The sequence below is a fragment of the Tenrec ecaudatus genome, chromosome 2 (genome assembly GCF_050624435.1).
Source record: "Tenrec ecaudatus isolate mTenEca1 chromosome 2, mTenEca1.hap1, whole genome shotgun sequence".
Lineage (NCBI taxonomy): Eukaryota > Metazoa > Chordata > Mammalia > Afrosoricida > Tenrecidae > Tenrec > Tenrec ecaudatus.
This window is the reverse complement of record NC_134531.1, coordinates 40238286-40260810: the sequence shown is the minus strand read 5'-3', so window position 1 is coordinate 40260810 and position 22525 is coordinate 40238286. Positions and strand designations below refer to the sequence as shown.

At 37.8% G+C, this 22525-nt stretch overlaps 1 protein-coding gene across 1 annotated transcript in view; it reads left to right on the top strand.

Moving 5' to 3' along the window:
• The first annotated feature begins 6900 nt into the window (after window positions 1–6900).
• The window catches only part of C6 (complement C6), a 112171-nt gene continuing 96546 nt past the window's right edge, over window positions 6901–22525 (top strand). Inside the window, exons 1-4 of the mRNA XM_075543013.1 lie at window positions 6901–7031; window positions 14139–14301; window positions 15997–16153; window positions 16956–17100. Coding sequence (XP_075399128.1) covers window positions 6926–7031; window positions 14139–14301; window positions 15997–16153; window positions 16956–17100 — 571 coding nt within the window. The 5' untranslated portion in view covers window positions 6901–6925. The remainder of the gene's footprint in view (window positions 7032–14138; window positions 14302–15996; window positions 16154–16955; window positions 17101–22525) is intronic.

Here is a 22525-nt window from a genome sequence, read left to right as displayed (position 1 = left end):
ATGCCAATAAAACTGCTGGGGGGCGGAAATCTACAAAAGACCCTCTCGACACCAGTCAGTGATTTTGCTGTTTCCCTTTCCTGTAGGGCCTACAATTAGAATCCAATTATGATTTCTTGGTAATTTTGGTGTCTTAGGTGGTATCCAGTTGAACCCAACGTATAGCAAAACTTTGCACAATGAAACACTGCCCAATCCAGTGCTGTTCTCACAATTGTTATGTTTGAGCCCATTACTGCAGCCACTGTGTCAATCCATCTCTTGGGGTCTTCCTTTTCTCAATCCAGCTTGAATTCTTGAATAGCCTCAACTCTCTTCCATGGAGAGACTGGTAGGTTTGAACCACCAAACTTTCAGTCAGCAGTCCAATGCTTGCTCTGGACTTCAGAGATGAGCCTGAATTATACCGTGTCCTGAAAGACAAAACTGGATTGAGGAAAACTCATTTAGTTTGCCAACTAGAAGTTCACTGTTGGTCATTGAGAGATTACTTCTTGTAGCCTAGTATATTTATAAGCCAGATCACAAAGACAAAGTTAATTAGATATAGACTATAGGAAATAGCAATGCAAATGCATTCAGCTTAAGTGACTCCTCTAATAATTGTAATTGAAAGAAACAAAAAATGGTAGGTTGAGATACAATGTAAACTTCTGTTTCCTCAAGATTTGAGACTTTTCATCTATATACCCCTTAGTAAAATAGTTCAATTTTTCTCTTCACCAAAACTACTCACGTTTCAACTGACTTCATACTTCAAGTACAATTTTAAGGCCTGCATAATATACTGGATCAATAGCCTTGGTCTGATGAGAAATTAAAAGGTTGCTTTGCTATAATGATGAGCAGGCTTATGAATAGTGAGCGTGTTTAAAAGACCTCAGATAGTAAGCAAGTTCAATGTTCACTATCTTATGTTTGGGGTTATTTTCTTGGCTGAAAGTAATATTTGGCTGAGAATCAGTCATCATTAGGATGGGAAATAAATATTTTTATTTCCTTCTAGAAAAATGCTAATTGCAGTGTCCTAATGTTTCACGTGCTGCCTCTCATGTTGCCTCCATCCTTATGTTGCTTTACCGGTCAGTGGAAAATTAAGCTCACCAGCGACTTTCCAAATTATGAAGGTACAGGGCATCCTGTCTCATAGCAAATCTAAGATTTGCAGTTACCGAATCACCTCAGCTGGTGAACTTTGTAGCAGGCTTTGTTTTTCAGCAACACTTTCCTAGCGGCTGTTTGGAAAGTAACATATTCTTAGCATGCCGGAGGACAATGACCTACAAGGATTCAATTCTTATGCTTTTTCATCGTTAATAAAATACAAGTAAACATCTTTCTGGAATTCTCTGCTTTCGGCCCAGATCCGTCATCTGACATCAGCAGTGATATTCCCTGCCCCTTGCAGGCAAGGATTGTAAGACTTCCTCTCAGACACTTTGAACTTGTTATCAGGAGAAAACAATCCCTGGGAGAGAGCATGAAGCTTAGTAAGTGGAGGGGGAGCAATAAAAGAGGAAGGCCTTGGATGAGATAGATTGACACAGGGCTGCAATACTGGTCGTAGACAAAGGAACTATTGTGAGGAAGGCAGGGGGCTGAGCAGTGTTTCATTCCATTTTACATAAGATGGCCATGAGTCAAAATCTAATGGCACCTAACAACAATGTTTAAGTCCTCAGAATCCCCGGTGGCACAAGGCTTGTTAAGTACTTGACTGCTAACTGAAAAGGAAGCCACCCAAAACCTACTTGGAAGAAAGAATTAGTGGTCTGCTTCCAAAAGGTCACAGCTATGAAAAGTCTATGGAGTACAATTCAGCTCTGTACACATGCAGTGATTGTGGGTTAAAATCAATTTAGCGACAACTGGTTTGGTTATTTGATTCCTAAATCTGTAACTATCAGTCATCAGTCTTAAGTAGAATTATTCCTACTGGTCAATGCCAAGTGGATAATCTTGGAAACACTGATCAGGCCAGAAATCGTTTCCACTGAATTTCAGGATTAAGAAAACTTCTATAAAGGGCCAGATAGTAAATATTTTGGGCTTGAGGATCACACATCTCTATTACAATTATTCTACTGCAGCAATGCCAAAACAACCACAGACAATACCCAACCAGCATGCCTTTATTCCAAAAATAACTTCACTTATAAAAACAGACAAGCTATATTTGTTTCAGTGGCTGTAATATGCCAATCTCCACTCTAGGAAAAAGCATTGAATAAGATTTAACCATTTAACCTTTCATGAAGTCTAAAGAAAGAGAACCCAAATCACTGGGAAAAAATGGCATTTTAATAATAGGTTCTATTTTTTGGGTCACAGAAATTTGCAGTCTATCTCAGAAATTCCTCCAAACCACCTCCAACTTTGTCCATTTGTGCTTCCCCTGTGCCATGATACACACCCTTCCATCTCATTTCCCTCCACATAGGCCCTATTACTTAATACTATTTTCTCTCATTTTTATTGGATCTTGATAGGAGTCTCACTAGGTTATGACTAGAGAGCTCTCACCGCAGAGTGGATTGCATGTTGGGCTGCTAAACACAAGGTTGGTGTTTCAAATCCACAAGGAGCTCCATGGGGGAAAAGATGAAGCTTTCTATTACCATAAAGGTTTATAGCTTCAGAAACTCACAAGGGCAGTTTTACTCTGTCCTATGGGGTCATTATGAGTCACGGCAGACTTGATGGAAGAGGCAGCATTTGTTCTTGATTCCAAACAACATGGCCTAAGGGAGAAATAATGAAAGAGAGAGAAAGAGAAGAGAAAGAGAGAATTTAGGCTTTCAAAAAGACTAGACAAAGACATGTACCAACTTAAGTTCTATATTTTTTACTATATCTTGGATTTATAGTCACTATGCAGTCTCATGTATGGCGAGGCGAAGAGGCTATGTGGTTAGGATTAGGTTATATGTTGTCCATTATGACTCATAGCCACCCCGAGTCCCATCAGGCTTCCTAGAGTACGATCTTTACAGAAACGATCACTAGATATTCCTCCCATTGAACCACTGGATGGGTCCAAACTGCCTAATTTTGTTAATAGTTCAGCACCTGACCCTAGCTCCACCAGAACTCTGTCATTAATATTAGTCTTTAATATTGGTCTTTAATATTGGTCTACAGCATACTTGTCTTTAATATTGGTCTACAGCATGCTTGTTTTCCTCATTAGCCTTTGAAGTCTCCAAATAGTATGGGATAAGAAAGAACACAGAACTGTAAATTAGGTACGTATCCCATCAGACTTACTTTGAATTTGGGCAAGTTATTCTCATGGATGTTAAATCACAGTGTCTTTAATATAAAGATATAAAGATGGGCATATTTGTTTATATATATAAATATACATATATATATTCAAATACAATAAGGAAGCAGATGGACTTTGGGCCTCTACTTAAACCTGACCTCAGTACAAGAGCGACTGTTCTAATATTATGGCAAGGTATGATACTCACCTCCCCAACATGATGACTGAAGACAGAATGGTTGATGAAAGTCAGTGAAGAAAGCTAATGGTGCCAAGCTATTAAAAGACATAGCATCTGGAATCTTAAAGGCTTGAAGGGGTAAACAAGTGGCCATCTACCAGAGAAACAACAAAGCCCACATGGGAGAAGCACACCAGCCTGTGCATCATAAGGTGTGGATGAGAACAGGTATCAAAAGTCCAAAAACAAGCAATCAATTTATGTGAAGGAGCGTGGACAAAGTGGAGACTCCACCCGAAAGATAATTGGACAGAAGGACCACACAGAAGAGATGATTTATCCAGGGTGCAGTACAGCACTGATAAAGCACATAACTATCCTCTAGTTCTTTAATATTTCCTCCCTCCACTATTATGGCCTTAGTTTTGCCTCATTAACCTTGCTCGACTTTCATAAGTACACTTGTACAGTCACTATCTTTCAATGTAAAAAAATCCAAGATAGATTAAACCCATCAGGAGCGGTAATAGGAGTAACAATTGCCTGAAGGCACAGGAAAAGAGGAGGGGAGAAGGGGTGAAGAAAGAACTGATAGCAGTGATGAATTCATAACGTCACTTGAGGGGAATGAATAACAGAATTGTAGGTGAATTGATACATTGGATGATCTCCTGTATGGCATAATTAATAATAATATATAACATATTAAAGGTCCAAGGGGGTGGAAGGGTGGGGAGGGAGGGCATAGGGGGAGCTGATATCAAAGAGTTCAAGAAGAAATAAAATGTGTTGAAAATGATGGTGACAGCAATTGTACAATTATGCTTGATCTAATGGAACTATAGATTGAAATAATATTCTTAAGAGTTCCTAGTAAAATGTTTAAAAAAAAGCAGTTCCTGAACTGTGCTTCATCTCTTCTGAAGATCTGAAAAAAATGGTCACTTCCAATTGCACAGTAAAACTTTAAAGTTGTTTAGTGAATACGTTTTCTACAGAAAAATATAGTTAGCTTTAATTATATATTTTAGTCTCGCAAAATTTTCCACTGCTTTGAAAGACACTTTAGAAAAAAAATAAAGAACCAGAATTTCCGTGAGGCAAAGTGTCTTGCTGAAGATTACATCGCTAGTAGAGACTCAAGATTAGAAATGATATGTGATATCCCAAACCTACACGGAAGTAATATCTAAAACACACAGGTTACACCCGACTCTGGCAATAAAATAAAATAAGCACAATAGACTAGTAATCAGAGAATGTAAATTATTAATTTCAAGAATAATCAGAGAAGTGCTACTTAAGCAATCATGAGAAACCATTTCATATTGTCCAAAGTAAATATCGGCGGTTGCCTAATAACACATCCTGATGCAAATGTGGAGAAATGAAATCCCTGCTGGTAAGAGTGTAAACATATGTAGTCTTTTAAAAGAGCAACCTGGCAGTCTTTAGGGAAACTACTTTCTGCTTAAAAACCTAGTGATTTCACCCCTGGGTAAATGCCCAGAGAAATTCTCTCTCAAGATCACAAGAAAAAACTACACTTTCTTTATAGGTAGAGTGATTTGGAGGCAACAAAGTAGGTCCAGAATTCTAAGGGAATAGGTAAGTGAAATGAGGTCAGTACTGGAAATCTCTGCCACCATAGATTTACATATGAATAAGGCTCAGAAAAGGAAGGTTGGGTGAAAACAGTAAGCAATCAAATTAAATACAGAGCAAAATGCCATTTCTGGAAATTGCAAATATGCATGGAAAATGTTACTTATTATTTTTAAATAATAGACACATCTATAAATAATCATATGGAAGGGAAAACTAGTTACATACATTAATCGACACTTACTATCAGAATCCACTGGAAGGCAATGGGACCTATGGGAGTACAAATGAAATAAAATGGTGAGGGGAAACAATTAGGCAAAATAAAGCAAAAGATCTCAACAGAGCACTGATGATATGATTCTATAAGCTGAAGAGTGTGATCATTTCCATTTCTTTAAATCATTTCTAAATGCCACTTCAAAATTTTATGTGTTTTTAGGTGTATATTTACAGAGGCAAAAACAAAAACCCAAAACAAAATACCATCTACACATTGCATGCCTGGAAGTAATCAAGAAGAGTGGCTGTATCCAAAGGTTATCATGGGTTATGGAGGAAGAGTTTTTGCTTAGAGGGCATGCAGTTTAAGAGTGGTAGAATAATCTGGAAAAGGTTATCAATAATGGCTGTATAAGATGAAGAGTGTAATCAATGGCACTGAATTATACATGTGGAAGATGCTGAACTGGAGAATGTTTTGTTGTGAATATTTTTGCCACGCTACAAAACATATTACATAAATAACAGTGAGTATAGGAAGAAGAAATTGTTCTAAAATTGACTGTGGTAATGAGTTTACAACTCTTCTTGACATAATTGAATTACTGAATTGCATGACGTGGTTGAAATGCCAATGAAACATTTTTTTAAAAAGAGTAGCTTTCTCTGGTTGTAGGACATGCATTTTTTCTTTTAAAATGTGAACTTATTTTATACTTTATCGATTTTAATGTAATTTAATATCTATATATAGTCTATATCTTCTCCAATCCATATTTCATACTCAAAATAAATCACAATCTCTACATATTGTCAGCAAATCAACATATTCCTAAAAGTAGGGGAGAGGTGATGTTATTTCATTCTTAAGAAATCTCTTATGAAAAGTTTTCCATGGACTCAGAGATGTGTTTTCCCAGTCGGCTTGAAAGGGAAAATCTGGTAATGCAGGACCTTGTGTAACATCTCATGCTTAGAGCTTTAGAGTCACTGAGTTAGGGTAACTCGTTGTGAAGTCCAAAGTTTCTATTGACTGTTTAGTGTCACCCTCTAGAGTGCGTGTTGCTCCGGAGAGGAAACCATTACCTTGTTTCCCTTAGTGAAGGGAGAGGAAGCTTGTCTGGCTTACCCCACACCCTTTTTATGGTGAATTCCTTTTGTTTCCTCAGCCATTTTCCACTGTGTAGAAACCACGAGCTCTGACGAAAGGTGAGTGATATGATGATTTCATTTTCATTCTTAATATTTTAACATATAGACCATGCTTCTAACAAGTATTCCTGTTCCATGCATGAGCTTTTATCCTGAAAGTGTAGCCCTGTCTTTTACTTCTATTTTTTAAAAATCATTTTATTGGGGGCTCACACAACTCTTATCACAATCCTTTTTGCTGAAATCTCCAACAACCTAAAGGTTCATGTTTATTAAGAAAATGTCCTTTTAGAGAACCACTTAGTTGAGATCAACTTTTTCTAAGAGTTTAACTACAGTTTAAAAGTAAAATAAATAAATCTTTAGCCAAAGGGCCAGTCATGCCCCTGGAACGTTCAGCCTGTCCTAAAAACAGTAAACATGATTTCTTCAGCTTCCGGGAATGCGCAGCAGTCAAAAAACATAGGAAACTAGGGATTTGAGCCTTTCTAAAGAAAATGGAAAAGAAGAGCCTGCAGTCAGTGGTAAACTCGAGCATTTTCTTAAACAGGAGAAGAAACTGTGGTGAACTAAGTGCCTTGGGAGTAACACATTCATGTAAAGGTAATGCTCTGGGAGGTGACTGATAACAATAAGATAAAGATTTTTAACTAGAATTCCCTAAGTGCCAGCAAAGCTATCTTCAATAGTTCAGTGAGTTCATCAATTAGTAGAGAGTTCAAAAAATATTTTAATTATAAGAAAACCTCAGAATTCCTGCTATTCTACCTTGGCACTGAAACTGGAGAATTTTTCCTGATGATCAGAAACAGATCTTTATTCCACAAACATTATGTCATTTCATGTTTACATGAAAAAAATGTATGTCATTTTTGACAACTCCAAAATATTTCAGAAATGTTGAAAATAAATTAGGAACCATTTCATTTTACATTTTGGGTCATGGTAAACCAAAAAAAATAATGAATTATCTTTAAGAGAAAAGGTTAATTAAACAATTGTTTCTCATAACACTGAAATATTATGAAAAGAGACACTACTAATGAGTAGCAGCTCATCAAATAACAAGCATTGACATGCCATCTTAATTTACAGCGTCTTCCAAATAGCCTGAGGACACTCATAGATAGTCATAGAAGAGAAGAGATCACAATAGTTTCTAAAGGACCTGCTCTTGCAGATTTTAATCAGAAACAGGATGAATCCACCTGTCCTTTCTGAGTTTCTGATTAGATAGTGTTTAATTTCTTATAATATAACTGCTCCCAATCAAGTTATTTACTTGCTAAATTTAAGAAAGTGTTTCCCAATTATTGAGAGAAATATTCTAGAAGTTTCTGTTTCATCCTATTCAAAAATCTAGTAATTATAAAACAGCTCCGTTTACAGGACCTTGCTGTCTGTGTTATCAGCATGTAAAGCAGCCCCAATATAAAAAATCAAAAAAAAACAAACAAATAAACAAAACGGGGGGGGTGGTGGTGGTGGTGGTGGTGGTCTAAGAATCCCTGCTCCCAGTGATCCTAAAGGGAATGAAATCATATCCTTATTTGGAGTTTGAGTCTGTTGTAGAAGGCTCACACTTCCAGGTTATCGCAGAGACACTGATGGGGCAGTAGCCAGCGCTCTGTCCGGTAGCTCTAAGGCCGGAAGTTGGACCTGCAGTCCATCATGGGGGGAATGTGGCAGTACGTCCCATGGGGGGGTTATGACATGGACTCCACTCATCGGCCAACAGGTTTAGTTTGGGAGTTTTTTTAATATGATATTGAGCCCTTGGGAGTGCAATAAGTCTTCATTCAGCTCAACTGAGAACCAAAACTTTGAAGGTCAGAGTTAACCCACAGAGGCCTTGGAAGAAACATCTGATGAGGTGCTTCTGAATACATGCACCACAGAAACCTTATAGAGCACTACGAGGGTATTCTAAAGATGTTGTTTAAAACTCTTTATTGACCTGTGTTTGTGTCCTAGATGCTCGCAATTAGGCTATGCCTAAATCAACTCTAATATATACATGTGGTTTACATTTTGCAGCAACTGAAAAGAATGAAGTAGATATGCATACACTGATGTGGAAAGACCTTTGTGTTATATTACCAGGTGAAAAAAGGAAAATTGCAGAGTAGTGCATAGTACATGATCTTGTTCATGTATATATTTAAATAATACGCACGCATAGCTATTGGTTACTCTGATGTATCGAAGTATTTTCATTCCATTGGAGTCATAAAGAGAGAGACTTCACTGGGTGAAGTGACTCTACCTCAAACATACTTGTCACCTGAGCACTTAAGACCGAAAATTCATGGTGTTTGAAAAAGCAGAAGGCAGCTATACTAAGATTATTGAACAATCGGTAGGGGGGAAATCATTGATTTACTACATCAATGCCTATGTGCTATATTGATATATATTATTCAGGCAAACTTGTGACAGACATTGTCAATGAATATTAGAGTAAACATTCCCTAAGAACCAACTCCTCTTGATTGTGTAAATAGGACCCAAACATGAAAAGATTGATTCTGGGCAAGTGAATAATTCAGGTATTGTGATATCAAAAATTAGTACTAGGAGTTATTCAAAGACAATATTAAAGGAAGATCTGTATGCCCAAGGGAGATGATCAATAAGACTCTTTACAATAAATTAACAAATTGGTCTCTAAAGGGAGGCAAAGGTAGAGTTAAAAAAACATCGATCCAAGAAAGGGTTTGGGGCTCACATGAAATGCTAGCTCCAATTTAAGAACAATTAGTTCTTGCATCATGGTCCTACTAGGTACTCACCCTCAGGAAGGGAACACCAAAGATACGGGTACTGTAGCAAAGTGTGGTGAAGAAATTAGATGGTGCCTGGCTATCAGATAAAATAGCATCTGGGGTCTTAAAGACTTGTTTCTAAACAAGCAGTCATCTAAGTAAGATGTCAACTAAGTCCACGTGGAAGAAGCACATCAACATCATTGATCAAAGCATTATAAATCATATCCCAAGTCAAAGGAAGAATTAGTATCAGAATCTAAACTGTGAGACACTAGTTTGCAGAAGGACATGGATGACAATGGGATCCCAAGATACATTTGTGGGATCTACATAGGGGATAAGCCTCTGGTGATTTCCCCGTATCCATAATAGAGGGAAGGGAAGAAACTGGTCGTCAAACAGAGTGCATCAGAGAGATGACTATAGAAGTTCAAAATGATAAACCTTCCAGCAGGGTTAAAATCTTGTCACTCGATCCCCCCTCTGACGCTCACTGGCAACATTTTCTGTATTTTTTGTTTGTTTATCGCAAATGTATTTTGTCATTGGGGGTGGCCCTCTTGAATGTTTATATTTCTCTGTTTTTCAGTACATGAAATCCAGAATTATTGAACCTATAGAGACATCAAATAGAATGAGGGATTCTGGGAGTAATAGAGGAGGGTGGGGTGGGAGTAAAGGGAGCAGATGTCAAGGAGTTCAAGAAGGAAGAGAATGTTTTGAAACTGATTGTGGTAGCAATTGTACACTCCTGCTTGATGTGATTGAACTATGGAATAATATGGTATTTGTATTAGCTCCCAATAGAATGGTTTTGGGGGGGAAGGTTGCAAGTATGAATGGGATTCAAAAATGTGTGGAAAATTTCACGATATTTTAATTTCATGTACATTTTGAAGTATTCATAGTTCTTTACAGAATAACAGTTTTTCTCGTATTGCTCTACCTATTTCAACTTGATTTTGTAGTTAGAAATGTCTTATGTTAAAAAGTAGCTTAGTAAGAAAAGTGTTGGGATATCATGTTTAACATCTGATTTTAATAATTAACTTATACCCTTAGAACTCTCCAATTTCACGGTTGAAAAAGAGAAGAGAAAGAGAAAGAGAAAGCAGTGGTATTCTGGGGAGTTTCCTGGAATGGGTAGAAGAAAAGAACCTCAGACTTATAGTGTTCTTTTTCATCTCTTTGTGTTCTGATTAAGTTTATAAAATATGTACAGTTATTTGGGTTTTGTTTCATTTTAATGTTAGACTGAGTTTCCTTATGGGGGATATTTTAAGCTGTTTTAATATTCTTCTTCGTCCATAATTGTATTTCTTAGAACACAGTCTCACTCAACTCACTACCATCATCAAGTCAACCCTGGCCCCAGGGACCCTATAGACAGAGTCCCCGCCCCCTCAGGAGTCTGAGGTTGTGGTTGCAAGGGAAGAAAGACAACGTTCTCCTTCGGGGTGGCTGGTGTGTTCGAACTGCTCACCACGTGGATAGCAGCCCAGTGTTTTACCTACTGTGCCACCAGGACACAGTAAAATCTATCAAATAAAAAAGATGGCTGACTTAATTAATTAGAAGTACTTTTAAACAAACCTGACTCTCAAGAAATCTAGTTTGAGATTCAGTAAACCACTGCAATGAACTAAGCGTAAAACAATTAGGCTGTCAACAATCACTTTTTGATAAGAGAACAGTTAATAGTTGGAGTCCAATTTTGGAATGCACAGATTTTAAAAATGTAAATTTAGACACTTCATTTAAATTGCGGAAGTGATTGCAATTATGGTCCTAAATTATAGGATTCAATTTTCTTTAAAGGTCATTTCTAAAATGTGTCCAAGATTAAATCCAACAATGCTTGCTTTCACTTTCAAAATCCTGAAATTAATAAAATGGCCAAAAAAAATCATCCATTATGGTGTTAACATTCTAATAAGGAATGAAAAAGAAGAGAGGATAAATGTATCTGAATTAATTAAGCAAAATTTAATATATTAATAAGGGATATGTACAGAGAGAAAAAATAGTGAAGTGGAATAGGAAATGCTGGTGGAAATTGCAATTTTAAATAGGGTAGTCACATATTTATTTGCAAGATAAAAATAATTAAACCACATTTCTATATTATTTGAGTATGAATACCCTTAATTAATCCAAAGCATATATCTGACCTTCCTAGATCCTTTCTGTAGTTTGCTAATTTGAAAAGCCACATAATCACCAGATACTATTACATTTGTGAAAGTCTTAATTGTTATAATTTTTGAAAATGCATACATTCTGAATGAAGACTTTCCAAGAATGATCCTAAGAAGTTTATATGAACCTTCTCATTTAATTCTAACAAAAGCGTGGCAAAGCTGGTAAAAGTATTTTTCCCATTTTACAGATAATGGCTCCAAAGCACAGAGAAATAAGTGAAAGTATTTGACTTCTGTATGTTACAGGTATCATCTTACTGGCTGTGATTGCTCGTTAGTGGAACAAATTTTCTGCTGTATGATGCTTACGCTGTTGCTGCTGATCAGCTACTGATAAGAGCAGGGCTTTTCAGTGGAAACTGTAGATAAATTGCATTAAGAATATGAAGCCCTTCTATGAAGAACTGTAAAATAAAAATGAAACATAGCTTTATCAGTCTAATCCTGAAGACAGAAAGTACAACCAAAGCCTTGGCTTCCAGGAGGTGGAAGCAGTCCAGGCAGAGCAAACTGAACCTGTCAGGGTGACAGTGTTTTGGGATATTCAAAGCATTTTGTTTGTTAACTTTCTGAAGGGTCAACGAATGATGACATCTGTTTATGAGAATATTTTAGAAAGTTAACCCACACTTAGAATAAACTTCACCACAGAGTCATCTACGAGGGCAATGATCTTTTCATCAAGTAAGGGCCATTTTATGAGGGTTTTCATAGGAACTCATTAAGTACCAACCTTACAAAAATCATTTAGCTGCTTCTGAGTTCCTTTTATTGTTTTATAATTTTTAAAAATCTTGAAAGGACACCATTTTCTTTAGCCAATAATGTAAAAGGACTGCATTAATATGGTTAAGGATTCGATTAGTCTTAGTTGATAATGTGGTGGTTTATAAATATTGTACTGACTTTGATGGAGTTTACATTGAAACACGAAGTTTATACTTTTCATTTTTACACTCTAATTCCATTTCCCACAAACTTTTGAATTCTCCTCATATACATACAAATACTCTGATAATTAGCATGGGGAGAGAATCAGCAAAACCAAGGAAATCGCTAATGAGATGAATCAACCCAATGGAGTCCAACATAATAACTATTGTGAGGATTGAATTGGGTCACTATGATTTGATCTTAACTTTAATTTTTCAGTCAGAATCGTGTAAATTTGACCTATGGAGATATTAATGGTTACAGCTATTATTTTTGCTCTTTCTGGTGGGTCCTCTTCAACTAGGGCACAAACAAGAATAGTTATTTCTTCAGAAATTATAGCTGGGTTGCTTTTGCTGGGTTTATTGTCATCACAATCTCCTCCCTTCTCATAAACTATTGCTTTCTTTGGGCCATGGTTACCATACACTTTTTAGAAAGCATCCATAATTTTAGCATTATTCTACACACTCGTTATCATAAATATGACATTTATTCTTGCTTTCATTTTAGCAGAATTCATGTTGTTCTCATGGGGGCTCTATTCAAACTGATATCTTATCCTTCTTAGTACCTCAGATTGATCATGCTCACACATGTCATAAATTGATACAAAATTTTTGTTGCAAAATATCTCTTTAATACATACATAGTTTTTTACAATGTGCATTTTCTGTGAAATTTTTGAAGGTTCCTCATATGTTGCCTTCCTCTGGTGAGATATAGAGATTAAAATGATAATAATGGAGGGAGAGGTTGTTTTTCAATTTCCCATAAATAATGCAAGAATCATGAGTGATCAGTACAGCACGCAGCAGGAGATCACTGGTCAAAGGATTCTCTAGCATCTACCCATGGTTGGAAAAGCCTTCACATGATCTGGGTGGGGAAGTTCCAAACAGCCATGCAGTATTGTCAAAAACTCACTGAAGGCAGGCATCTCAACTCAGAAGCAGGAATCTTGGGCTTCTAGTTGTGACACTGACTTTGCATGATTTTACTTCATTAAACCTCTGCTTCAACGTCCATAAAACAAGGAAGTTTGACCAAGAGGTTTCAAAGATCCTTCTTGCCCTAACTTGTTGGACCCTGCAGGTAACACTAGGTTGCGGATTGTACTATTTCTCATTAGTTGTTCAAGCACAGTTGGTTTCTAGGTGCCAGAAAAGTAAATGAAGCCTAAGCTGCTTCTCCTGATTTCAGATGTATGAAAAATTGAAATGTATTTGAGAATGTTTCCCCAAATAAAAGACAGTCGTTTTAAGGAGTCTAAAATCATATATTGTTGTTAGGTCTCATTAATTTTTTATCTATAGTAATCCCATCTGGCAGAGGAGAACTCCCCCTATCGGGTTCTATAGGCTGTAACCTGTATGGGAGTAGCATTTTCTCCCCTGAAGCCAGTGGGTGAGTTTGAACTGTCAAACTTCTTGTTAGGAGAAGGGTGTGATTCCATTGTGTCCTCAGGCCTCTTTTTATAAGATGCAGCAGTACAGTTTGGGAAGGACACCAGTTACTATGTATTTTCTTGGAGCCTTTCTATCGAGAGTACGAGCTCACGGATTCATTAAACTGAAAGCCAAGAGGATAGCACGTGCCCCAATTTGACTTGTGATGGGTGCCCTGATGATGAAAATCTTCCATGCTTGAAACTTTTAGAAACAGGACTACTACATTGCGTGGCTTTATAGGCAGACTAGATGAACAGACGGTTTCTAAGACCACATTGTAATCTGTGACTGCATATGGCTTGGAAATTTCTGTTTCTAAAATTTTTTATGTATGTATATCCTATCTTTCCATTTCAGGACCTGGAGGCTCTCAAGATATGGCCAGACATCCCCTCTTGCACTTCATTCTGCTGTGTGTTTTGACCAGTGGGAGCCAAGCCTGTTTTTGTGATCATTATCCATGGAGTCAATGGTCCAGCTGCTCAAAAACCTGCAATTTTGGAACACAGAGTAGACAGAGGTAGGTGCACGCTATGTGACTTTTCTTTGTGGTTTGGGAGACCTCAAGAGTGGAGCTCGGAGTTTCAGAAGCGCCCCCGAGAGAAAGGGTAAAATGTATCTCACTGGGGATGCAAGTTGAAATCTGATAAAGTCGAATTCATCTTCTCCTTAACAATGATGGAGTTCAAAGAAATTTAAGTATGAATCTGGGTAAGATTGACAGTTGACTATTGAACGTATTTAGAGTGACGACTCAGTGTTTCTCTCAGTCAGCAGAGTTCTGCTTGCACACACTTAGTGAGCTAATTCTAGACAATTTCCCCTGAGAAAAGCACAGGACCTTGATTGAGCAGCACCGTTAGCTATTAGCTTGATCGTTGGCATGTACAAGAAGGCAAACAAACTGTGTTTATTCAACAAGAGTTAATAATGTCGCCTTATCACTATTTCAGACTACTCATTCCCCATCATTTCTTCTATGCCATAGAGATGATCAACTGATATAAGATGAAGGCAACAAATGTACAAATGTGCTTGCACACAATGGATGTATGTATCGATTGTGATAAGAGTTGTATGAGCCCCTAATAAAATGATTTTTTAAGAAAGAAAGACATGCATTGGATATGTTTTTAATATTATAACACTTTTGCACACTTAATTTAGAAAATTATTTTACACATATGTGAGTCTCCTTAAAATCTTCAGTGACTTCCCTATTAAACCTGTCCCTAAGCCTGTGGAAACATATTTGTTTATATTATCTTCCTCTGTAAGAAATCTTCAGTCGTGCTCCTGTGATTAGCTGCTGCCTATGGTGACCCCGAGACAACAGAATACAATTGCTCTGTCCCGCCCCTTGAGGGGTGGGGCCCCAACAATTTTCAGCTCTGATCCATAGGGTCTGCGTTAACTAATGTTGGGGAGTGAAACACCTGGCATTTCTGTCTAGTTCATCTTGGTCTGGCAGTTCTGCTGAAACCCGTTCACCACTGGGAGTCGATAATTCTGCCACTTAACCACCATGCTCTCCATCATCTGCCAAAACCAAGTACAATATATCCTGTCCTTGACAGTCATGCATTTGACAGGTCTGGCCTACAAGCTCCTCCCTGACATGACATGCTGTCTTCCACGTCTGGTCTTTGCATGTGGACACTTCCCTTTTTTACCCAGTGAATTCACACTAATTTTTCAAGATGTATCTCTCCTGTCATTTTGTCTTTGAAAGTGGCTTTATGTCAATCACAGTGTGTTGTTATTTATCTATTTTTTAAACAAGTCACACTAAATTTCTTTCCATTCTTCCTTCTTGCCTTTCTCTTCTGGTCTCTTCCAAGAATTCGATCAGGATTGGCTGAATGAATGTGTGGCTTTTTCAGTCCTTTAGAAGGGTTTCCTGCGTGACTTGCCTTCTAATGTTTAATGCTCTAGTATTACTGTTCAATGCTCCGTGATTGCTGTCTTGAAATTACTCATTCTCCAACAACGGCCATTGCACTCTCATCCTGTACGTGGCCTCACAAATGATGTCGTCGGTCGTGAATTCCAACACAGAGCAAGAGCATCCCCGACACCAGTCTGTCTGATTTTCTGCAAAAACCTTGTTTCCTTTGATTCATGATAATGAATATTCAATGAGACCCTTCTTATGGGACTAGAGCCGTAGTCACACACTCGTTCTGAGCAGTCTTTGTGTTTCTCCCTCTTGCAGACAAATAGTAGTCAACCAGTACTATTTGGATAATTTCTGTGACCAGGTTTGCACCAAGCAGGAGGTCCGAGAATGCAACTGGCACACGTGTCCCATCAATTGCCAGCTGGGTGATTATGGCCCATGGTCAGACTGTGACCCTTGTGTGGAAAGTCAGGTAGGTAACTTGTAGGCATAGCCAACAACTAAATAAAAAGATGTGGCTCCATGATCGGCTCGGCACGGGCAGAAATATTGAATTTGTATTAATTTATGAAAATAAACTGCCCCTCCATCCAGTGAGGGAAACTTTTATTTAGCAATATTGGTGTGACGAGGATGTTTTATTTGATATGTTTTACCAGCATGTGAACTCTAATCTACACTTATCTTTGCCTGGCTCTGGAAATTCAGAGAACACAATCAGGAATAACACACATTTTAGCCCAAGATTTAAAATCAGACAGATATCAGGGAAGTGAATTAAAAGTCCAAACTTTTAATTCCTCTAATTTCTCTTTTCCCTTGAGAAAGTGCCCCCAACTTGTTTGCCTTTCAACCTGCAATACGTACTCACCTCAAGGTCATTCCTGTAAGGGAGTGGGCCTTGAGGACCTCAGGCAGGTCCCATGCTGAATAGTCACACATTAGGAAAGGGAAATTCCTATTTGGAGCACTCTCTCTGTGAGGCAAAGCATGCAAAGCCCCAGGCAGGTTTGTCATTGTTGGTCCCTGGGATGGTTATTTATGTTATTGGGAAAGGGATAACTTGGGGAATGGGGATGGGAATGGTTGCAAAACGTAAAAATGCCATCGATGCTACTGAATTATGAGTTTAGAAAGTCCAGAATTGGTGTATACTCTGCTGTGTACAATAAATTACACACACACACACACACACAAAAGAAACTCGGTTTGCTTGAATACATTTCTGATGATGACCTTATCTCCAAATTACCCATATTTCTCTTTCTTTTCAGTTTAAGTCTAGATCTATCTTGCGCCCGAGTCAATTTGGGGGACAGCCTTGTACTGAGCCCCTGGTGACCTTTCAGCCGTGCATTCCATCCAAGCTCTGCAAAATCGAAGAGATTGACTGCAAGAATAAATTCCGCTGTGACAGTGGTAATGCATTTTTGTAAAATGTACAATCTAAACTAAAGACAGCGACATAAAAGTCATTCCAATTGATTACCAGTGAAAGTCCCACCAAATTTTGCAGGATGGAGGTGGGAAGGAAAGCAATGCTACCACGTCCAAGCTATTCGTGTGTGAAATTACAGCTTTCGATTTATGCCTACCTGACCACTTACCTGAGTCACGTGTTCATCAAGCACTGGTGGCCAGGTTCCTAAAGTGTTAAAGCAAAAAGAAAGAGGAAGAGGAGTAAAAAGAGCAAAAGGTAGTTTTTATGTTTTTAAGAATCAGCTCTTGGTAAGCATAAATGTCTACAATAAGAATAATCACATGAAAAGAAGAAACAGATTAAACAGATGTTCAATCTAGTGTATTATACTATATTACCAATAAACATCAAAACCTACTTCCAGAGAGTCGATTCTGGCTCACAGTAACCCTAAAGGACAGAGTAGAACTTCCCTGTAGGTTTTCAATGTTGAAAATCTTTACAGGAGCAGAAAGCCCTATCTTTCTTCCGTGGAGCAAGTGTTGAGTTTGAAATGCTGAACTTTTGCTTAACAGCCCAATGCATAATCCACTACACCACCAGAGCCACTATGTTCAAGTTAAACATTATTTAAAAGCACAGGTAGCAGATCATTTCAGACCCATGAACAATAGCATTCTGACTTCTCATCTGAATAATCACTTTGACCTTAAAATAAAATTAAATTCAGATTAGTGGAATCCAGTCCATGTCCTTATGCTTTGAAATACCCTGAAAGGTAAATTAGTTCTAACTAGATAGTAGATTTCAAAATTAATAGATAATTTTCCTTTTCACCTTTTGCTTCTTAGGCCAGCTTTGCTGTTCTTTACAGAATGCCAGACAGGAATCCTGCTGTCAAAATTATTCCACTATACCCCACACATGTATGATAAGTGTAAGAAAAGAGAGATAGACAGATATATCAACAAGTATTCCTATAAAATAAGAAAAACTTTTACCATACCAAAGGTGAAACTGTTTCCTAACACATCCTCCAGCATGGTCTAAACACTTCTGAAGGCTGTATTCCCATGTCTATAAACCTCTACCCCCCAAATTCTACCTCCTCAAAGCTACCATTTTCATGATCCTTGAACGACACAGAAGTTTTTCCTTTAAAATTTTCTTGAAGCTAAAATAACAAAATGAAATCTCAAAGAGTAGGACAGCCTTTAATACCATCAGAAATGATATTTAATTGTCATGATGAAGAAAAAAAAACCTTGGTGAAGTTTTCTTAACCTTTTCCTCATCAATGAAATTTTCAATTTTTAAAAAAATCCTTCCTAATAACCCCCAATGGTCATTCTGTGGATTTGGAACACATCTATCAACGTGTAAAGACCTGGAATTAGAAAACTTTGTTAGCTTAGGTGGTCTTGAGAAACAAAGCCAAAGACACCCATATATGCGTAAGAAAGAGCTTTCTATAAAGAAGTAATCTTATATCAAAAAGGTATGCAAGCCCAATTCAACTTAAGCCAAAGGGTCTGATGCTAACCAGAGCCCTCTTCCCACTCACTTAGTTGCAAGCTGACGGTGCAAAAAGGTGAACTGGGATGCAGGAAAATCACAGGCCGGAGGGTGAAGAGTCCCATGCATCCAAGTTCAGTGGAAACAAGCTGTTCAGGGCATCAACAGCTCTCAGGGGCCACACCTGTAGATAGTCACAAAGTCCCAGCAAGCAGTGTGTGAAGGGGAAGAGAGAAGAGACATTCTTGTTTCTTTCTTACAGGACAGGCCACAAGTCCAAAGAGACATCATCAGGCTATGACCTAATAAATAGGTTGGACTCTACTCCTCCACTTTCAGACAAATGCAAGTGGACATAAAATCTTACTAACACACACACACACACACACACACGAAGATCACACTTAGCATTTCACAACCTGTCAGGACTAAATGAAAGAAACCAAGCCTCCATTGCAAATATTAAAAGGATTAGGGGGAAAAATAGGGAACAATGCACCAAATGAAGATGTAAATAAATCACAGTCATTTTACCAAATAGAACTGGTCACCATTTAACAATTTCAAGAGGTTGTATATTATCAAGAACCTCAGATGGTTTTAAAGGAAGAAGTCCAGGCTGCACTGAAGGTACTGGCAAATATTGACAGGATATGAATAGAAATGTTTCCATAAAATTTAAATAGTCTATGCCAAGAAATTTGAAAGACAGCTACCTTTCCAACTGACTGGGATTGATCCACAGCTGCCCATTCTAAAGAAAACTTGACCCCATAGAATGCAAGCATTATCAAAAAATATCATTAATACCACATTAAATGTTTCTGAATGTCATTTTTAAAAGTTGGCAGTATTGGTGTTATCAGATTCCACGTAGGTGGGTTCTGACCCGTAATGACGCCTATGCACAGCAGAATGGAACACTGCCGGTCTTGCACCATTCCCACAATTGCTCCTGTGCTCGTGCCCATGGTTGCAGCCACCGTGTCAATTCTTCTTAGTATGGACCTTCCTCCTTTTCACTGGCCCCTTACTTACTTTACCAAGCTCAATGTCCTCCTTTAGGGATCGGTCTCCACTGATATGCCCAAGGTAGCTAAGACAAAGTCTCCATCTTTGGCTCTAAGGTACACTCTGGCTGTACTTCAAAGGCTGATTTTTTTTGTCCTTTTTGAGTTGCCAGAAATTCAAGCTGGGTTCAAAAATGACATGGAACAAAGAATATCATAGCTGATGTTAGATGAATTTTGGCTAATTATGACAAAAAATACCAGAAAGACATTTACTGGTGGTTTATTCATGATGCAGATTTGACTCTGGAGATCATAACAAACTTTGGATAACATTGCATTGACTGGGACACCCAGAACACTTAAGCATACTCATTCAGAACTTGAACATAGGCAGGAGGCAGTTATCCAAACACAACATGGGGAAATTGAATATGGTTAAATCAAGAAAGATATTATCAGGGTTGTATCCTTACACCACGGGATTCAATATATATAATGAGCAAATAATCTGAGATGTACAAAGCATGAGGATAAGTGGAAGGCTCATTAACAACATTTCAATATGAAGATGACACAACATTGTTTAATGATAGCGAATAGGACTTTAAGCACTTACTGATGAAGACTAAAGGCTACTGTCTACAAAAAGGATTATATATACCTCAATGTAAAGAAAACAAAAATCGTCTCCACTTGACCATTAGATGGCATCATGTTAAATGCAGAAGAGATTGAAGTTGCCGAGGATTTCATTTTCCCTGACTGCACACCACCCCTCATGCAGCAGCAGGTCAGACACCAGAGGACTTGCCGTGGCTAATCTGCTGGGCAGTGCCCTTTTAACGTGGTGAAGAGTGCAGCTGTCCATGTGAGGATGAATGTGCACTGAACCAAGCCAGGGTGTTTTCAGTCACCTCATACGCATATGACAGCTGGACAGGGAATAAGGAAACCACAGAAGAGTTAATGCATCTGAATTATGGTGTTAGTGCAGAATCCAGAAAGTTCCATGGACTGCCAGAAGAACAAACCAATCTGTCTTTTAAGAAGTACAGCCAGGATGCTTCTTAGAACAGAATCTTGGGTTCTTTTGATATGTTGTCGGGAGGGATAGACACCTCATGCTTGGCAGAGTTGAGGGTCAGCAGCAGAACAGATCTTCGTTGAGATGTGTAGACACAGTGTCTCTAACAATGGGCCCAAACATAACAAGTGTGAAGGTCGTGCAGGATTGCCAGTGTGTTACTCTGTTGTGCATAGGATAAGTGTGTCTGCACCATCCCAAAGGCCCATGACAGCAACATGTCTAGTACCCTGTTGACAGAACTTTTCTGTGCAAGCACAAGGGAACTTGTTGTAGCTCTTCCTCTCTCAGAAAATGTCATTTGAGTCATTCGACTTTATTTTACCCTTATCAAAAGTTAGCCTTTACAACACTTTTCAAGTACCAGGTCGAAAGTCTGAAAAATGTAAAAGAAGAAAGAAAAGGAAAAAAGACGTAACATATTAGAGGACTTCAAATGTTTGTGGAAAAATGGAACTGAAAAGCATTGAGCCCTGGTGGAATAGTGGTTACATGTTGAGCTGTGGTCCGAATGGTGAGCAATTTGGAACCATCAGCAGCGCTGCAGGAGAAAGACTGGGCTTTCTGCTCCCACAGACAGCTACTGCCTCAGACACACACAGGGGTCGCTATGAATCAGCACTGAGTTTGCTTGGGTTTTGATGCTCTGTAAGCGTTTACCTAATTCACAATCACAAATGTTTAATGGATTTTTTTCCTATGAACTTTTGGATGCCCTCATGCACTCTTTTTCTTTTAGAAAAAGTTTTTATTCTATTTCAAACTAAATTATTCATTCTATTTTAACTTCAAATAAACAAACAAAACGACAGAGATGTACTATTTGAAAATTGAGCATCTCTCAAGTTATACCTTGGGGTTGACAGAAATTCAAGTCCATTTATATTTTCAGTCTTGTGTGATAATATTGCTCATAATTAGTATCCTTTATAATCATGATTCCAGAGTATTGCAAGCTTTTGAATCATCAAAGGAAAACTTAATTATGTTCATTTCATTCTACTGTCTTAGTAAAGAGTATTAGCTAAAAGAGCTTAAATTAAGGAGAGCATTCTATAAATCACAAAATTTAATTCAGCCGAATATTCAATTCCCCCAAGCATTTTAGTTAGTCAACATAGTCATGCATAACGGTACTGAGATGCTTGTCACACCTCACCTGGCAGTCTTGCATGAAACATTTAATCACTGTTACATGAGATTGTATATAATGGTATAGATGCCAGAACCCCTGCTTGCTAGCAAGAGAGTGAAAGGCAAGAAAAGGCAAATCTCTTATTGCACCTAATTCATTTCAATTTCTATAGTATGTAGTTTGATTTTGGTTTCTGGGAGTCTTACTCGAGTCAACAAATATAAAAAGAAAAGGGAATTCCCTGAGTACATGCCATTTGAACCACTTTTTAGCTTTCTCACTCAATTTGCTACCTAATATTGTAGTGTGTAGATGCTTGTCTCATCCAAAAAAATTATATATGAGAATAATATTTACTGGCTATATCTATAGCAAAATACTTACAAATCATGTGAACAACAGGACTTCAAAGAGTTCTGGAAAAATCCCACATTTCTCAGTTATAATTTTCCAGGAATTTTTGACTACTTCTCATATTAGAAGAATATGTAATAGTACTATATAATAGTAATATATACTGATTATACAGTAAAATATATACTGTTTGTGTATATTAAAGGAATTATATAGTTAAATAAGTCTATGGCAAAATAAGTATAATTTTTGACCTCTATAAACAACCTCCAATCAAGATACAGAATATTTCTATTCAGAAATTTCTTTTCCTTTCTCTTTTC